This window comes from Pleuronectes platessa, chromosome 6, assembly GCF_947347685.1.
Source record: "Pleuronectes platessa chromosome 6, fPlePla1.1, whole genome shotgun sequence".
In the NCBI taxonomy this organism is placed as follows: Eukaryota; Metazoa; Chordata; class Actinopteri; order Pleuronectiformes; family Pleuronectidae; genus Pleuronectes; species Pleuronectes platessa.
Window position 1 is genome coordinate 14422988 of NC_070631.1, and position 17860 is coordinate 14440847.

The 17860-nt window shown below is 41.6% G+C and overlaps 3 protein-coding genes across 8 annotated transcripts; 2 read left to right on the forward strand and 1 right to left on the reverse strand.

Annotated features, from left to right (window-relative positions):
- Positions 1-87: 87 nt before the first annotated feature.
- Positions 88-2496, forward strand: dnase1l1l (deoxyribonuclease I-like 1-like). The gene is made up of 9 exons (XM_053425127.1): positions 88-259; positions 342-501; positions 588-676; positions 748-834; positions 933-1051; positions 1604-1716; positions 1826-1983; positions 2078-2174; positions 2264-2496. The coding sequence occupies exons 2-9, from the start codon at positions 361-363 to the stop codon at positions 2342-2344; spliced, it is 885 nt and encodes a 294-aa protein (XP_053281102.1). The 5' UTR covers positions 88-259; positions 342-360; the 3' UTR covers positions 2345-2496.
- On the forward strand, positions 2455-6004 carry si:dkey-183p4.10 (uncharacterized). 3 transcript variants are annotated; one of them, XM_053425112.1, is made up of 7 exons: positions 2455-2593; positions 2840-2977; positions 3067-4743; positions 4825-4891; positions 4986-5055; positions 5144-5269; positions 5348-6004. In XM_053425112.1, exons 2-7 carry the CDS (start codon positions 2935-2937, stop codon positions 5456-5458), a joined length of 2094 nt encoding a protein of 697 aa, XP_053281087.1. In that variant the 5' UTR covers positions 2455-2593; positions 2840-2934; the 3' UTR covers positions 5459-6004. The 3 variants fall into 3 exon arrangements, with proteins under 3 accessions (XP_053281087.1, XP_053281089.1, XP_053281088.1); XM_053425114.1 differs by having other exon boundaries at positions 4989-5055; XM_053425113.1 differs by having other exon boundaries at positions 2502-2593; positions 2935-2977.
- A 5062-nt stretch (positions 6005-11066) lies between these two features.
- si:ch211-150o23.3 (uncharacterized) lies at positions 11067-17277 on the reverse strand. 4 transcript variants are annotated; one of them, XM_053425124.1, is made up of 8 exons: positions 16833-17277; positions 15894-15932; positions 14947-15255; positions 13912-14220; positions 13081-13395; positions 12744-12893; positions 12597-12644; positions 11067-11932 (listed from the first exon to the last, which is right to left on the reverse strand). In XM_053425124.1, exons 1-7 carry the CDS (start codon positions 16864-16866, stop codon positions 12601-12603), a joined length of 1200 nt encoding a protein of 399 aa, XP_053281099.1. In that variant the 5' UTR covers positions 16867-17277; the 3' UTR covers positions 11067-11932; positions 12597-12600. The 4 variants fall into 4 exon arrangements, with proteins under 4 accessions (XP_053281099.1, XP_053281100.1, XP_053281097.1 ...); XM_053425125.1 differs by having other exon boundaries at positions 11067-11935; XM_053425122.1 differs by having other exon boundaries at positions 12568-12644; positions 16833-17276.
- Between the last annotated feature and the right edge of the window lie 583 nt (positions 17278-17860).

Below are 17860 nucleotides of genomic sequence, written 5' to 3' on the forward strand. Positions count from 1 at the left end.
TAACACTCAAACAGAGACAAAAACACACTCAAAGCTCAGTGGGATGGAGCTATTGTTCTTTGTATTCAGAGGTTTTTAACTGTTCCAGATGAAGTGCTATTCTCCACAAGCACTGACGCAGCACAATCCGCCACACAGATCGGCAGCTCCCGTCTTTTCACACACGTTTACCTGCATGTTCCCTAAAACAACAATGCTCATTGATGAGATGGATCCTTGCTGGACTGAGTTCACTCTCCTGCTGAAACTGAAACTGAAGGTCAGAGGCTGTGGCTGAGAGTTCCTGTAACACATTTCGTAATGCGACAAAGTTCTTGCTAATTTCTTTTTTCTTCTCACAGAGTGACAACCCTCTGCAGGATGAGGACCGGAGTTGCGCTGCTGGCCGCGGGGTTGTGTCTGTTGAATGTCACAGCTTCACTGAAAATCTGCGCTTTTAATATTCAGAGCTATGGCGAAGCAAAGGCCAACAACCAGAAGGTTATGGGGATTCTAATGAAGGTACTCCGCTGTATTTGTCTACAGCTACAACCAAACAAAACCGAACCCCTGCCATTTCTTTTTAATTGTCTTTCTTTGCTCCTCAGATCCTTTCTCGATGCGACTTGTGTCTTATTCAGGAGGTCCGAGACTCTAAAGGAGCAGCGATACAAACTTTGGTTCAAGATCTTAACAGGTACAAGTGTTGAAGTTAGATAACCTGGTGCAGCGACTTCTACTTCATATGGTTCATGTTGTTGTCAGCAGACTGGACAAATCCAACCCATACTCCTATGTGGAAAGTGAAAGGCTGGGGAGGAAGAGCTACAAGGAACAGTATGTCTACCTTTACAGGTAACTCAGGCTGTTTATCCAACAGGACAAAATACTGTAAATGTTCAGTTTAACATGACATCATCACACTCCTGCTCTTTCTCTATTTTTACCCTTAGGAGCAATGTGTTGACGGTCAAACAGGTTTACCAGTATCCTAAACTGGATGAAGGGACCAATGAAACCGATGTTTTCTCCAGAGAGCCGTTCATCGTCCGCTTTCACTCCCCCACAACGTGTAAGAATCCAGAAATTGCACACTATTACAGTGGAGTGTCAGTCTTCATGTGTAAACATTTGTTTTCAGATAACCTGTGTTGATTCTTCTCTTGCTTTTGGACATGCTGACGGGATAATAGGGATTTATCCAGGTTTCTAATCACTCTCAACCTGTAAGGTTCTGGGGTCAGTTCAGGAGTTCACAATCAGTCTACAGAGTTCCAGTTCCAGAGGCTGCAGGAATGCAGAATGATCTCATCAATGTAGTTGTCATCCTCTCTCTCTTTCACTTCTGATGGCCAGATAAGAAAGTGACAAAGAATTATGATCTTCAAATAATCCAGAAGTTACAGATTTTGGGGATATAGAGATGACAGCAAAATACGAAAAAATAACATATATGAATAACATCAGTTTTAAAATAGAACAGATAAAACAATTGATGCATAAAAGCCAAGCAGTATTTCAAAACAGAAATATGAATTAAAACTGAATTAAAATCAGGAGAGGCTTTCTGATAAGCCCCAGACTGCAAAAGCAGTAAATGTATTGTGTTTTTGTTTTGTTGCAGTGGTGAAGGATTTTGTCCTGATTGGCCAACACACATGTCCAAAAACTGCCATGAAGGAGATTGATAAACTCTACACAGTCTTCACAGGAATTTACAAGAAGTGGAAGACTGATGTAAGTGAAACCACATCATTATCATCATCATGTCCTCGGCTTAGCTCGACATGTATGAGTTGTTTTGATGTGTTGAAACTTCCACCCTTGCTTTACCTATGCACACCAGAATGTGATGATCCTGGGGGACCTGAACGCCGGCTGCAGCTACGTCACCATCAAGGGCTGGAGAGCCGTCCGCTTGAGGAGTGACCCCAGGTTCCTCTGGCTGATTGGAGACGAACAAGACACCACTGTCCGGAAGAAGACGCACTGCGCCTACGACAGGTCAGAGGCTGCTGAAAACAACTGAATCACACACTTGAAGAAATTCTGCAGACACAAATCATGTTATCTTACACGTCGTCTTTTCACCAAACAGGATTGTTGTCCACGGACGTGAAATTATTTCCAGTGTAGTTCCAGGTTCGGCTCAACCGTTCAACTTTAAAGAGGATTTCCATCTCACTGAGGAGGAGGTAAACGTGTGACCCTGTAAACATGTATGTTATAAGTTCAGTTTCATATTTAACACAAACTTCAATCCTGATTTCTCTCGGCGCTTTAGGCTCTTGAGGTGAGTGATCATTTTCCAGTAGAAGTTGACCTGAAGCCCAACCACCGCTACCTCCTTCGCCATGAGCTGTAAACCAGTACGGACAACCATTAACAAACCAGGACATCTTCAGTATGACTAGTTTTATCTGATGGAAATAAATAAATCGAAGTCACAACCAGAACATTTACTGTACCATTCCTTTATAATGACTGATAAAAACACCAATAAACATGAGCTGTTTTCATCGAGAAGGAACTGCCTGTGTGTGACTGCAGGAGTTCATATAGTGCATCTGAAACCAAAACCGCATCAAAGCTGACATTTCACGAGCTCCTGAAGGTACGTTCCTGCAGCAGCACAAACCAACCGCTTCTGTTACTTCACTTTTTAGCGAGAAACTTTTTTGCAACATACTTTTATATCTACATATTTAATGGCTGGCTCAAATAATGTTGACATTCGACATCATATATTTAAACAAAGATTGGAGTTTGAATGTGTAATCTATCAATGCAGCGTCTGTCTGACAGGAAGCCACTTTCAGCAACAACAAAGGAAAGTAACTTGGTGCTCTCTTCCTTTCAGAGAAAGGAGACTGATCTGAGGCAGTGCATTAACAGTTGTGTTGTTATAACTCCTGGTTTTAATGAACAAATGTGCTTATTTGTTTATTTGCGAAGATGGAGCAAGATCTTTCCAATCTACTAAGTGATGCATTCTCAGGTAAGAAAACCTTTTAGTTTTGTCGTTTTGTTTTTATTTATGTTACCTATTTACAAATGAGTAATGATCAAATGATGGTGTTGTTGCAGATTCGTCTGTTCCATTGTTCCCTGATGGAGATTTAGACTTTGAGAGTTTTAACTTCAACGGAAACTTTGAGGAAGACGAGACAGGCGACGCTGATGAAAACAGAGCTCTGCACCAGGAAGGAACTGGTGAACCTGCAGTTTTGTTTAGCACTGATCCGGAAGATATGTATGCGAGTCAAAGTGTTGATGAAGTTCAACTTGAAGATAAGGAGGATTTTCAGGGTGTCAGGTGTCCACCAGAGGAAGATTACACAAGCTCGGATGGAGACTGTGAACCTGAAGGCTCTGTGTCGGGAGAGGATGAGGAAGAGGACGAGGGTACAGGAGACAACCCAGGAGACTCATTGATGTCAGTTTGCTGCAGCGAGGAGTTTGGTCATGAAGAGGACAGGATCTTTGCTGAGGGACTCCCTCTGGCCCCGCTGGGTGCTGAAAACCCTCAAGTTAGAAAAGTGGAACAAGGTGACAACGAGAGCGATGAGGAGGTGTCCTATTTCGAGCGAGTCCCTGAACGTGGCAATGAGATGATGACAAAAGGTGATGAGATCAAACACGATGAGCGAGAAAGTGAAGGAGCCAAGCAAGGGTCTGATTGTGAGAGTGGGAGCATGAGAGTGAAACAAGAAGAAAATGTTGAAAGTCCTTACAGAGGCGAGCTTGCGACCGCAGCTGTGGAATTTCCAGATATATCAGGGCAAAATCTGCAGGATCTCATTGCTGAAGTTGATGGGGGGGGAAATGTGGAGAAAATGGAAGATTTCTCAGGGGAGGAGCACGAAGAGGCCGGTGAGGGCTTTGCAGATTATCCCTCAGACTTTTCTTCATGTGAATATGTAGAAGATGCAGTCAAACAAGTGGAAAGTAATTCCCAGGAGAGCGCCTCGCCTCATACATCCGACAGAGGTTCAAACGCAAATCGGGAGGTCTGTGTGGAAGGAGCTGTGGTGGATATAACATGGATGGGAACAGAGGAGGACACTGATGAGCAGGGCGCCAGGTATCTGTGCCGCAGAGATTTGGAGATGGATGCTGATGTGTTCGGGAGTCACGATGTGGCAGACAGAGGAGAAACAGAGACTGCTGGGAATGTGTCGGATGAGACAGATGAGAGTGAGTCCTACAGTTCCAGTGATGATGAGGAGGTCCAGGTGAACAGTAGAGACGAGGAACTCTTAGATATTAGGTGTCTGCGAGATCTTCAAAATGACAAGAAACTGGAGGACACTCCGCTTTACAGAGCCAGCAGTACTGCCTTTTCCAGGTGGAGCACCTCTGATGACCATCACATCACAAACAACAGAGCGGAACCAGCAGATTTCAGCATGGGCTGGGATTTCGACGTGTCAAAAACTGCTTCCATCCTGTCTGAGGACCTGTCAACCGCAGAGGACACAGATGAAACGGAAACAGCTCTTTCTCATGTGAGTCAGCGTCCTGCAGAAGACATCAACACCTCCTCAGTCGAACAGAGAGAGGAGAGCAAATCCACAAGTCCATCTTACCAGGGATCCCTGGATGACAGCTTCTTCTTCAACACTGAGGACCAGGCCTCGGGGATCAATGAGCTGGGGCAGCTGGGAGATGATGAAGATGAAGAGGATAAGAGCTGGGAGGAGGAGAGAATTAAGGCTTTCTTCAGGTTTTACAATGACAGTGAAGGGGAGGATGAAAGAGAAGGTGAGTGGAGATGAGTTTACAGCTTTTAATACTCACATGTAATCCCCAATTTATCCATTTTACATGTGTGCATATTTCTAGAGAGGCAGACAAAAGTTCATTTTTGTGCGGATCCACTGTCCCAAGTCATTCACTATGAAACTGACAGGTAAGCGGAGTTTCTTTTCTGCATCAAACATTGTTAGCACAACCTGATGTGTGATGGACGCAACCAAAACTGTGTCTCTCTCCTCTTTTCTAAGCAGTGACAGAGATTCACTCAGCAGCTCCACAGACAGAGAGGACGACCCAAGCTCTGCAGAAACATCTGAAGTGAGAGCCAACAATCATTTGCATTTGGTCACAAGTGAGAACACACAGAACCACATACACACTGTTTTACTGCGTTGTCTGTGACCAGGAACTGAAAGAGCCAGACGACATCCTGCGGACGATACCGGCCTGTGATCCCCCAGACACTGAGCTGCCAGAGAGAGAGCCAGAGAAGGATGTCAGTCAGACACAAATCTGTAGCAGGAGACACAAGGTCCGTACTCACTGGTTATCAATGAACAGTTACTTTGTGTGTCTGTGCCTGAATTGATTCTGTGGGTTTTTTCTGCAGTGTCTGCGCATTCTGAAGTCGATACTGAAGATGGGTCTGGTGATAGTGATGGGGCTGCTGATGTTCTGGTTGGCCATAGACCTACCAGACTTGTTTTTCCTCTGGGGCTAGTTATGTTATGTTGTGTTATGTTATGTTACGTTACGTTACGTTATGTTATGTTGTGTTATGTTGTGTTATGTTATGTTGTGTTAAGTTGGGATGTGATGTGTTATGATGTTTTATCTTATGTTATGTCGTGCTATTCTTTGTTTTGCTAAACTAAATTGTTATTACATGCTCAATTGCCATTCTATGCTACATTATGCTATGCTATGTTATGCTGTGCTATTTTATGCTAAAAATGCAGTGTAAAATGCTAATTACTGATCACTGGAAACCCTTATCTTTAATATGCATTGTATTTGTAACATAAACCATAGATAGGACATGTTCCCTTTAATCAGGGCTAAATGGGCCTATAGCTAAGGCCTCTACTTCTTTTGTATGTTTTGACAATTATTGAAATTCAATATTATTTGTGGTAGAAAGTAACAAAGAATATCTATGTACTTTAAACACTTAAAAAAAATTGGTTGCTTTTTACTCTATACTGCAAGTACTGATACGAATAAAGTTTTTACATACAAAACTTTTGATTTACTCAAACTGCTTTAATCGTTTGATTGTATTTATTTATTTTACAGTTTGAATTAGCCAACAAACTTAACATCAACATTATGCAAATTGCTTGAAATGAGGCTCATTATTAACAAGGTACAATAGCAACACACCGCTTCAAGTTGTTAAAATGGTAAATTTTGATTTAATTAATATGAATTAAATGTAAAGATAATAATAATCACAATAAAAAATAGAAATTTAATGTGGAAGGAGGCTTTTTGTGTCACATAAACTCCAAGTTTGAGACATTAGTGATGAGAGAACGTTTACTTCTGATGTTGATGTTAGCTTTAGTAACCATTATTATCAGCCAGCTGGTGGCGCTGCTTCGTTTTTTAAAAGCTGCCAGAATAAAAATAGAAACCATAAAAGAAGAATTTGCAAACCAGAAATGACGTAGAGTTAGTCTGAAGGTGCGAATGTTTTTCTACACCTGACTCAATAAACAAGGGCGGGGTTAAGCCTCTGTTTGTTCCCCCAAACTACCAGTGGACCTGTACGTGCTGCGCGCGAGTTCAAAACGAACTCGCGGTCTTTTCTGGGCGGGCGGAGTTCACAGTATTTACTAAGAGAGTGAAAGTACAGCTCAACAGAAACGACACTAAAACTGAATCACAACTTCGCGGTTCGAGCGAATAAAGCGCGTGAAAAAGAAAATGTCTTCTCTCAGCGGTAAAAGTGCGCAAGAGATCGGCGAGCTGCTCGATGAGTTCGGGATCAGACACGGACCTGTGGTCGGTGAGAGGCTCACTTTGTTTACTATGTTTCCGAGTTCGAATCCACGTTAATGCCTGTTACGTTCACAGGCCTCCTGCTAGTCCTGCCGCTACTGACTGTCCACTCGGTCCTGTTCCTTAAATCCTGCTTTTTGTTCTCAGACTCCACCAGAAGTCTGTATGAGAAGAAGCTGAGAGAGGCCATGGCCAAAGGGAAAGGAGCCAAGTACAGCAAACCCTCACCTGACAAGACCTACTACAGAGAAGAGGGTATCTGTACTTCATGTTCTCCTGATACACCATTCACATACATGTATACTCCCATTCTGAGGAAAAGGCTGCATGTGTACAGGAAGGATTTGTGTTGTAATTGTGCATATAAAGCAATCATATTCGAGCACTTTATAAGAAACATCTGTACAGCTGTTTATTCATGCAGGTTCCAATTGGTCTGGCAGCATCATAGTGATTCCAGTTATGCAGATTTAGGTCAGGAGCTTCAGTTAATGGGATAGTTCACCCTCATTTTCTACTCACCACTATGCAGATGGAGAGGTGGCTGAACGGTTTGAGTCCACATAACACTTTTCAGGGGTAAACAGCGTAGCAGCCAAATCCAATACAATTGAAGTAATCAGCAAGCTAAAATGCCTCCATACTGCTCCTGTGGTGTCATCCAAGTGTACGTTAGCTCCGACATTTGAATGAGCCACGAAACTAGGTCTTTTACACCATGTTTTTACCCTAAATGTCCGAAGGAGGATAAAAACATGGTGTAAGTGACCTTGTTTCGAGTCACATTTGAATGCCGGGGCTTACGGACTGATGGATGACAATTTACTTCATTTGTATTGGATTTGGCTTTAACACTTTTTACCTGTGAAACTCCAAAAGTATTTTGTGGACTCAAACACTTCACCCACCTCTCCGTCAGCATAGTGGTGTGAAGATAATGAGTGAATTTTTCCTTTTAATACAAACAGTCTTGTCTGCCTCCGCCTAGTTATCGCTGCTGTTACAATGTTCGTGTGGCTTCATCCAACACGATAATGCTTCACGTCACAAAGCAGAAATTCAGTTCCAGTTGACGCCTTTTGGGTGTGGTCGAACTGGAGATTAGCAGCATGAATGGGCATCTGACAAGTCTGCAGAAATAATATGAAGCGGTCCCGTAACATGAACCAGAATTTCAAACAGATTCTTTTAAGTTATCCATGCCATGAAGAAATCAGACCATACCCTGCATTTGCATGGTGTTCCTGATAAAGTGCTCAGTGAGTGTATATACAGCTCTCTGTTACATCTTGTTTGTCTAGGAGCTAAGTATCTTCTTTAAAAGCTGGTAATCTTACTCTGGCCATACAGGTTCCAACCTGTTAAAAATCTAAGCAAAAAAAAGTCAAACAAACAACTTTTAGTTACAAATACGACCATCTACAGAGTTTGGTCCGCCATCTTTTATTTTTGAGCTTCGCATTCTTTAGACGTGAGCATAAACGCGATCTGATTGGCTAGTGCCTGTGCTGTCGTATTTGCATTAAAGGGGCTGTGAACCGGTGCCCAGCTTGAGAGAGCTACTGTGTGTAGCTGAATGTGTGCATTGCTAACTGAAGGTTAACGTCTTCTGCCTCAATTTATACGTTCGCTACAATATGTTGAATTCATGTCAATGTGTATCTAAAGACAATATATACAATTCTGGTTCTGAAGAGGTGAATTTTGTGGAAACATCTTTTTTGGGGGAAAAAAAAAAAAAAATTGTCTTATCAACCAGAAATTTCGCGACCCCCCTGCAGTACCCCCACGGACCCCCCAGTGTTGAAGACCACTGATATTAATAATGGGAAGTCTTCTCCTGACATTTAGTGTGATACTTGTTTTTGTTACAGAGGATGAAGTCACCTACGTTTACAGGACACCAGTAAGTATCTCTGTCCCATCTGCCTCCGGGTGCTTTATTGTTTTTCATTACTTGCCTCCTGAATCTGAATGTGAGTTTAGTTTAATACAATACGATAACTGCACCTGAACCTGTGGATGAACACAAGCAGACAGGAGGATAGATGCATCTGTGCATGTCAGTATGCAAAGCTTGTATCATGCAATGAGGACACTTACATTTATATTGATTAATTTTTTTTCATCAAGGCACTTGGGAAATAAAAATAATTATTGTATGATGAATATCAGTAAAATGGCCTTTTTTTGTGTTTACAGCTACAATTAGTTTACAGAAGTATCGACCATGTGATCATCACTAGAATTCATCTTCATTCTGTCAATTGTTCAATGACTTCTCCATTAACCCTTTTTTGTAAAAATGTGCTCCAGGCACTTCACCTTGGAGTTTTTGTGACCAGTTTCTGATATTTTGTCACCAGAAGGATACAATCTTTTTTAAATAGGCCCAAACCACATATTTGTCCCAAATGAAATGGAACTTTATACTCTTCCTTAAAAATCGGATTGAGTGGAGCATCCCATGTAAGAGCCATAGATGCAGACAGCACAATACGTTCAAATTAATTGCAGCAGTAGTTAAACAGATGCATTGTTTATATCAACTTGTTGTAGAAAGCAGACTTATTTTTTTCTCTGATTCTGGATTTGCAGGTTAAGAATGAAAGTGGAGACTATGCTGACAGGTTGGTTTTTAATGGTGCTCTCCTAGGTTTAAACTCTTGTCTTTTTTTTATCAATACTTCTATTTCATGTAATCAAAAAGCTATTAATAGTCAGAATGATGATTTACTTCTTTTCCATCTGTCCAGAGGGTCTTACCTGAGCTCCAGACCGAATTGGGCTGAGAGGGAACTTCAACATGAGTAAGTCACAGTTCTAATAATTGTTTTGTTTTTTGTTCTAGTTGACGATGGTTGAACAAAACCTTAACGGTTACACTTTATGTTGCTTTCTACAGGACGTCTTACTCAACGTACCAGAGGGCAAGGCCTGAATCCAGAGGAATTAATTTTGTTGATGAGTAAGTGAATTAATACAAAGATGGTGACAGGTTGGCATTGGGTTGCGGCTAGTTCATTAGCGAGATGTTAATAATATGATGTAGCATAACTCTTCCGATCTCCTGTACAGGCACTACATGCATGACACGCCGTCCACTTACAGAGGCTCCTCCTTGAAATCCCCGCCCATGAAACCTGATCAAGATGCTCCGAAGCCCCCAAAGTCGTCCCGCCTCATCCCATTGTGGTTTCAGCTCCTGTTCTTCTTGGCCGTGGCAGTTTTCCTCTACTTGGTTTTCTCCAGCATGGAGACAAATGAATCCCTCAAAGGGTTAGAATGATAGTTTTTATTCTCGCTCCATTTATTGGGCTGTTACACTTTGTGTGTTTCAATTCAAGGAATGTATTTTGGTTAATGCTTTTATTTGAGACATTGCTAAAATTGGTGTTTATGCAATATTTGTGTGTGTTATAATTGCAGTTTATTAGCCCGCTTCTGTTTATAAGGTAAAATAAATTATTGTCACCAGGCGTCAGTATCGCAGCTCTACAAAAACAGATGAGGATTCCCAGGTAGCTGCAGTATCATCTGATGAAGCACAATGTACTCAGTGATACTCGGTGCAAAATGTGCCAAGAAACAACATTTTAAACTCTACTACTATCCACTGATCTTGATGCGAGCAAGTGGATTTTCCAAATAAGATGTCACACTAATGGGGAATATTTGGCACATTGAGCATCACAAACTGCAGAAAATTGCCCGACCACTCTATTGAATTGTGTTGATCTTCAGCAAATTATACCGGTTTGCCTCAGCAATTCAAGTAATTAAAAGATTAATATCCAGTTATTTAACCACACACACACATTTATTTTAAAGGGACCATCAGATGCCATCAAGAAATTGTAATTTCATCAAAATTTTAAATATTTCTTTTACAATGTTCAATATCTTAAAAAGTGATGTCACAACGTGTAAAAGGTACGATCTTTTTAGAATCCCAAAAGGTTTTAAATATTTATATTGATGGTATTGCGAGTGTCTGCCAGTACATTGTTGTTAAAAAAAACTAATCAGACCCTGGTAGTTAAATACTCAAAGCAGCGTCGTTTGATTCAATAAATAATTACATTAAAATACAGTTTGGACACTTTTCAGCTGTAATTCAAGTGCCTCAGCAGGTCAGTTATAATTGGGTTATAATTGTTGATGTGTTTTCAGTGTTAAATTAGTCGGGTAAAAGTTGTATCTGAAGTGTTTAGATACAAACTAATTCTGAGATATTGCACTTTTGTACCAAATAAATGCATACAGTTTGATGTGGATTGTTTTGTACTTCAGTTTCAAAATATAAAAGAGCTTGTGTACGTCAACATGTTTAAAGGCTTTTATTCAGGGGAAAAGCAATATTTTAATGTTTAAATAACGGAGGGTATAAAAATAAAGAAACTATACTGTGCATTTCATGACAATAGCTTTCTCCTTTTATGTAGTTTGATCTGATGCTATAAACTACATAATACATGCAGTAATACCATAAAAAAAACTAATAGAAAACAAGCTCCTAAAACAGCAACATTTTTATCAGTTCAGTTTCTACTTGGACACTTCTAAGTGCAGTTATGTACATGTTAAAGACATATAGAGTAGGGTTAGTCTTAAAATACAAAAAACATTTTTCTATCCTTTAAGGATCATTGATCTGTTGAAGCAAATACATAGAAAGCTAGTTGAGCCTGTCATTAGTGTTACCTGGTAATAAATACAAAATGTTTTTGAGCTGCATATACACAGAGACCTGAAGAACCCATGTCACAGTTTCCCCAGTTTAGTATTTAGTTGTAATTGGCCCACTCCATACATCTGAGGTCATGGCAGTAACCAAGTGAGTGAATCTGAAGACCAACCTGAACCATAACTTGGACTTGGAAGTACTTTCTCCTGTGGCCATTAGCTTGCATCTCACTCTAATACAATCTGTAATAGCCAGTTACATCCATTGTTTCCCTGCAGTGACACTAGTCTAAAGTTTGGTATGCTAGAAAACTAGTACAGTCTTGGGTCTATGTTAGTGTCCAGTGGAAACTACCTCATCCAGACTGTTCTGAACTGGGTCCATCTGGTGCCTTTAGTCAAAAGGTGTGCGACGACCAGCCGAGCCTTTTGGTTCTCTTGTTACGTGCCGTCTGAATCTAGGTAGGACAGTGGGATCCTTCCGACGCTTCACTCACTAGTGATTCTGCTTCAAAAAGGACAAACACAAAACGCACCAAATTAATTCACTAACCTCGAACAGTTAAGAATATCGATACAATCAGAGTAAAATAGTAACTATAAATAGTATCCACCCATACTCAGTGGTTTTGTTTTATTCTTTTGTGACAGTACATCTAAGAAGATTTAATGTGGCTTATTGACAGCTGGTGGTAAAAACTATTTAAATACATCTTTGCATGAGTTTTCCTCTTCTTTTCTATAGGAAATGGCTAAATCATAACTGGTGTATCCAAACTGGTTTCAGAATTAGAAAATAGAGATACCGTTTTGAATCACCTGAAACAAATAATTGTGTTTTTGTAACCTTGCACTTTTAATAGTACCGCCCTGAAGGCCACCATGCTTGGAAAGGGCAGGTAAGGCTAAGGATATTAAATTGGCTGCAATAGGCAACTTTACCACTAGATGCCGTTAAATCCTTCATACCGGACCTTTCAACACCCCTGGAACTAGAAGGTCCAACAACTCACAAAATATAATTGATGATCAGTCCCGAATTGGATAAAAGAACATAATAATCACCCTTTGATCTATTTTTGTAAACCCTTATAAGAAAGGGTGGTAAATACTTAACACTTTATAAGTACAGTAAAATACCTTTAGTTGTTGTTCTGTTGCTTGCGTACCTCATTATAGCTTGTTAATTGATAAGGCAACATAAGTGTTGTCCACACCTGGAAAGAGAAGCACATCTGTTACTATTAATACACATACAAGGACGGCTTCTAAAAGTCACTGTCTGAAGTATCAAGAACTCAGAAGGAGGAACTTACAGGTTCTGGTCTCTCGTTCTAGTTCAGAGGGTTTCTTCTCCTTGTTACATAGTACCTTGGCCACAATAATTATAACAATGACAGCTACCACAAATGTCAGGCCAGAGACAAGCCAGCTGATCACCATTGGACTCAATAGTGGATCTGGGTCTGGGGGTCAGAAAAGTGAGTTATATTCAGGGTATGTTTTCATAGCTTCATATTGAGAATTACACTTGTAAACTAGAGGGAAACATCAAATCTATACAATAAAAAACTGTCAGGAAAATCAAAAACAATTACACAATACCTTTCTTAATCTTAGCATATCTTTATAGTCTGTAACACCATATTTCACCTCTTATGGCTATAGGCAGGGGCTGGCTTTCTCTGGAAACAAAGGTGCGTCCACCCAGCTGGACCCGATACAGGCAGTAGTAGTAGCCCTCGTTGGCGCTCTGGGCGTTGGAAAAAGTGAAAGTGACGGACGGGGTGAGGGCAGGTAATGACTGGCGCACGGTGCCATTAGACCGGATCAGACGCAGCTGGAAGGAACCTCCTGGGTACTGCTGCATGGTGGAGCAGGTGATGTTAAAATTTTGGCCTTTAATGACGGAACCAGCCGGGGCATCAGAGGACGTGTTGTACCAGTGTTGGGGAGTCAAGAGGTCCACTGTGGATCAGATGAAAAATAAACAGGCTATTAGAGGACATCATCTGAGACTCTCTTGAAAATGCATGGATTCCGATATAACTACCCATGACTAGAGAAATGCCCTAAGACGGTTGAAGCTTTTTTTAAATAAATTTGGTAACAAATATGGTATTAAAAACCACATTTTAGCAATTGTATGCACTGGCACAAAATAAACTAAACTCAAAAGTTTCAGTTAACCAGCTTTAGTCCAGATAATTTGGTTACATTTACTATTCCTGAGGATCATCCAGAAACTTCCCTTTCCAAATCCAAAATGTTGGTGTATTAGGGGATAAACACATCTAATAGCATTTAAACAAAACGGTTTTGTTATTTAAGGGAAATAAAAATCTGAATTTCTCCAAATCCTTTAGGTTGAGTCAGACAGGAAATCAAATATCTTATAAGATTGTGCAATAAAACAATGAGTTATGAGACTGGAAGGTTGTGCAATAGAGTGAATGAAGATTAGCCAATGCAGTTATGACTCACCAACGGTGATGTTGATGGAGTTGCTGGGTGGAGAGCTGAGCAGCTGAGAGGGGAAGCCCCCCCTTATCCTGTAACGACAATTGTAGCTGCCCTGGTGGAAAGTCTCTATGTCGGACAGTGTGAGCTCCACATCGGCCTGGGCATGGTCCGCCCTCTGTGTCACCAGCGGCGTGGACACTCCCTGCTTGTACAGGTGGAGGTCACTGAGGTGGTCAGCCAGCAGCGCACTGCAGCCAAAGCGAACGGCCTCTCCGGGTGAGAACACAGTGTGAGGTGACAGCAGGATGAGGGTGGGCGTTAAAAGGGTACCTGTGAGTAAAGACAGGTTAACCTCAGAATGTGAGGATGATCCAATGGACTGTACCCAGCTTATCAAAGACCCCGCTGGCCCACAGACTATTTCAAATAATATCCTAGTGTTTCAGTTTCCCAACACATCTCATTGTACAATCCTACTTTTACGTTCGATTCCTTCCTTGTTCCCTCAATAAAATAAATGTTTCTTTGCCAAGCACATTTCTTATCAAACTAAACACTGTGTACATATATTCATAAACTTCGGTTGAAAGTGATGCATAAGTTAGGTACAAACAGAGAGAAGGTACGCATGGTTTCAAAGAGGTGGGGCTAAAAGTGATTTTTGCAGACAGAAAGGGATTCTGCTGACTGACTCTAATAAAGTACCTCATGTGTCCAGACTTTTGCTGTCAAACAGACATTGGTTTTCTGCTAATGCTGAAAATTTGGGATAATTGCACAATTTAATGGACTGGTGGAAAATAGATGCTGGTCAAATCAGATCCATAACCCTAATATACTCTTGCTGGGTAACAAATTTACATGCTTTAGTGTCCCTGACAAATTCTGTGTTTTCTAGGTATGCCTGCATTATTATGTTAAGTTAGGTTCAATGGAGAAACCGGTCATGACTTTAATACTGTGAGCTTTGTATATCCTCTATGAATCTATAGGCAGAAATCAGTCAACCATCTGGCAGTACTCCTTGGTATATAAAATTCCTTATCAGATTCTCACCTGAGCATTTCACCCCCGCATCATTCTCATGGGTGCAGTAGGAGTTACTATGGAGGACGACAGCACAGCGGGTCAAACTAGACTCGTGTCCAGTGCACTGGACGTGGCGCAGCCAGATGGCTCCTCTACCTTCACCATATTTTGCATTATGAAGTGCCAATTCAGCTAAACCACAGCCCAGCTCCAAGCACACGACGTTCGCCTCTCGATGGTCCCAGCCGTGGTCGCAAACTGTCCCCCACCGGTCATGGCGGAGGACCTCCACCCTCCCAGAACACTCGTCATCCCCATCCACTAGTCTGACCCCACCTGTGGATCAGAGAAAAGTTAGTTAAGTCATTTTCCCAGATGAACTCCAGCAGAATGTGTGACAATTAGAACTGAATATTCTCAATGCAGCAAGGGATTGTGGGAGTTAGACGTGTACACAACAACAGGAAAATCTCTGGAGCATGAAAGGGGGGCGTCTGCGTAGAGCATGCAGGATGCCGGACTTGAAGTATACATTCCGGGGAGGAGATCAAATTATTTTGTTTATAGCACAATAAACCGGCATCACCGGTTATCACCTAGGACTCTCGTATCTAGTTGTCTTTTCCAGTTGACATCTCTGTCCGCATACATTACGTGGAAAGCTCCTCTTTTTCATCCTGATTTGGATATTTCGGAGGTTTTCTTTTTCTGTTTTGTGTCCAGCGCATGTTAGAACCATCATCCACATGCCCACTTGCTTTTTCTGAGTTTCCCGGACATTTTCCTGCTGTGTTCTCACGTGAGCTCTGCCCGACATGTATGTAGCAATGGACTCTGACATTCGCGTCGCCACATACAGGCCCTCAAGATAATCTCAGGAGAACGTTTGGAGTTCAGTGCATGTCTGAAAGCAGCCTTAGAGACAGCCAGTGTGGGGAGAGTGTGAGGATGAGGCAGAGAGATCCCACACTTACCAAAAGCATCGACTTTATCCCATAGAACACCTAAGAGGCCTGTGAGGAGGACATTACAGCCATGTTATTATTATCTGACGTTTCAATTCCAATCATATGCAAACAATAAAAGCTTCTTTGGCTAGCAGTCTATTAACTACTCCTAACTATAACCTAGTTAATACAATTCATCAAATTAAAAGTCCTGCAATGAACGTACCCAATCTCAGTGTTCAGATTTGGTTAAACCTGATTTAGATATACCGTTATTCTATCTGTTTTCTATTGAAACATATATGTATACAAGAAATAGCTAAGAACAAACATTAATCCACTGTGCAAGTAAAGTATATATATATATATATATGTTTAAATACAAAAGGGGATATTATGGAAATATCTACATGTGTACTGACAGTCAAGGTACAACATTTGTCATGGTTTAGACAAATAGATTTAAAATAGGAGCAAGGACAGAAGTGGCACAGAAAAACCAATAGGAAAGTGGAAATATCATCACAATTGGTCTTGTTATTTTATAGAGAAAATAGTTTAAACCCATTGATAAAACAGGTAAAGGTGGACAGACCGTTATTTAGCCACAGTGAGGTTGAAACTGTTTAACATACTACAGCCTACAAATGATGATGATATATATCCATATACTATACTTTCTTTAATTAAACTTATTTCCCTAGAAACCAAGTTCTTCTTCAGTGCTAGCTACTACTTGGAACCAACAGGTCCCGAGATTAAGCTAAAGAGAAGCTAAGTGTGAATTAACTTCACAATTAGAAGATAATGTGTCTTAAGCCACAAATAAGAGAAACCACTGTAAGTCTCTAAGGTTAATAGAGTAACGGGTACACTTTATCCTATTGCGTAATCCCATAAGCTACCGAGGTGCTGCTGCCTCAGACCTAGCTAGCAGGCTAACCGCCTTTGGCTAGCTTAGCTCACCTGCTAGGAGGAGGATGTGAAGGAATCTCAGCATCGTTCCCCTCACCCTCGCATCAGCCGCCCGGGGGGGGAGAATGCCCGGTGTCCCGGCAATGGTGCTGGCTGCCGTTCAAACACAAGGACCGCACAAGACATTAGCTAGCTGGTGTGCTGGAGAGACTCGGATTGGTTAACTGTACTACGAGCTAGCGAGCGGCTAAAGTTTGGACCAACTAGCACCAACAGCAGCGGAAGTTGGTTGAAGACACCGTTGTCAAAAGAGCAGCGCGGAGGAGATGACATGGATGATATCAATGGATCCGGGAATGGAGAGAGGCTGTTGGCGGCTCTCGCAGCAGAGACATGTCCGGGGAGGGAGGCTGCGTGACGGGGTGACGCAGGGTGAGCTACCTTGCCGTCAGGTCCCCGCAATCACGTCAACAGTCCGGGAGTCAACGCCGCCGCTGAGCTCTTCTCCCTGCGGCAGACAGAGGTCACTGCTCCGCCGCAGAGCAGCTCTGACGCCGGTAATCTCCTCCGGGGGTCACGACTCTGCTGAGGAGATCCGGGGCTCCGGGGCCTGATCACTCAGCTGTCCCCCCAGAGAGTCACTTTTGCCTTCAATTTATACAAGGGTGGAGGAGGTTTATCAGATATCGATTATAGCAAATTGTCAGCCAGAAATCAGACATTTTAGAAAATAGGACAGGCAGTGTTGTGCAAGTTCACACCTCATGAACTAGTTCTAAGTTCAGTTCATACAAGTAAATATGAATAGTTCACGTTCATAGTTCACCATTTAAATTCTGAACTAGTTCATAGTTCAGTTCATTTCATAGTTTTTTAGGTGGAAAGTGAGAATGAAAGACTTAACTTGTTAAAGAAAACCTTATCCATCGCTACCCCCTCTTTATCAGACAGTGTGTAAAAATCCCTCTGCTTTCTCTTGCATCTATATATGAGACCGAGAGCTGTTGTGTTGCAGGTATGGCCTGCCCCTTTAAGGAAAGTTTGTAGTGTGTGACGTAATGCACCTGGGTATTGTGGGA

Coding starts and splice junctions, on each gene's coding strand:
- si:ch211-150o23.3 (XM_053425124.1), bottom strand. CDS start 16,866: ATGCTGAGATTCCTTCACATCCTCCTCCTAGCAG. Junction 15,256..15,893: donor GGATAAAGTCGATGCTTTTG/GTAAGTGTGGGA, acceptor TCTGATCCACAG/GTGGGGTCAGACTAGTGGAT. Junction 12,645..12,743: donor AGAACGAGAGACCAGAACCT/GTAAGTTCCTCC, acceptor TTCTCTTTCCAG/GTGTGGACAACACTTATGTT.
- dnase1l1l (XM_053425127.1), top strand. CDS start 361: ATGAGGACCGGAGTTGCGCTGCTGGCCGCGGGGTTGTGTCTGTTGAAT. Junction 677..747: donor TTGGTTCAAGATCTTAACAG/GTACAAGTGTTG, acceptor TGTTGTCAGCAG/ACTGGACAAATCCAACCCAT. Junction 1,984..2,077: donor ACGCACTGCGCCTACGACAG/GTCAGAGGCTGC, acceptor TTCACCAAACAG/GATTGTTGTCCACGGACGTG.
- si:dkey-183p4.10 (XM_053425112.1), top strand. CDS start 2,935: ATGGAGCAAGATCTTTCCAATCTACTAAGTGATGCATTCTCAG. Junction 4,744..4,824: donor AGGGGAGGATGAAAGAGAAG/GTGAGTGGAGAT, acceptor GCATATTTCTAG/AGAGGCAGACAAAAGTTCAT. Junction 4,892..4,985: donor ATTCACTATGAAACTGACAG/GTAAGCGGAGTT, acceptor CTCTTTTCTAAG/CAGTGACAGAGATTCACTCA.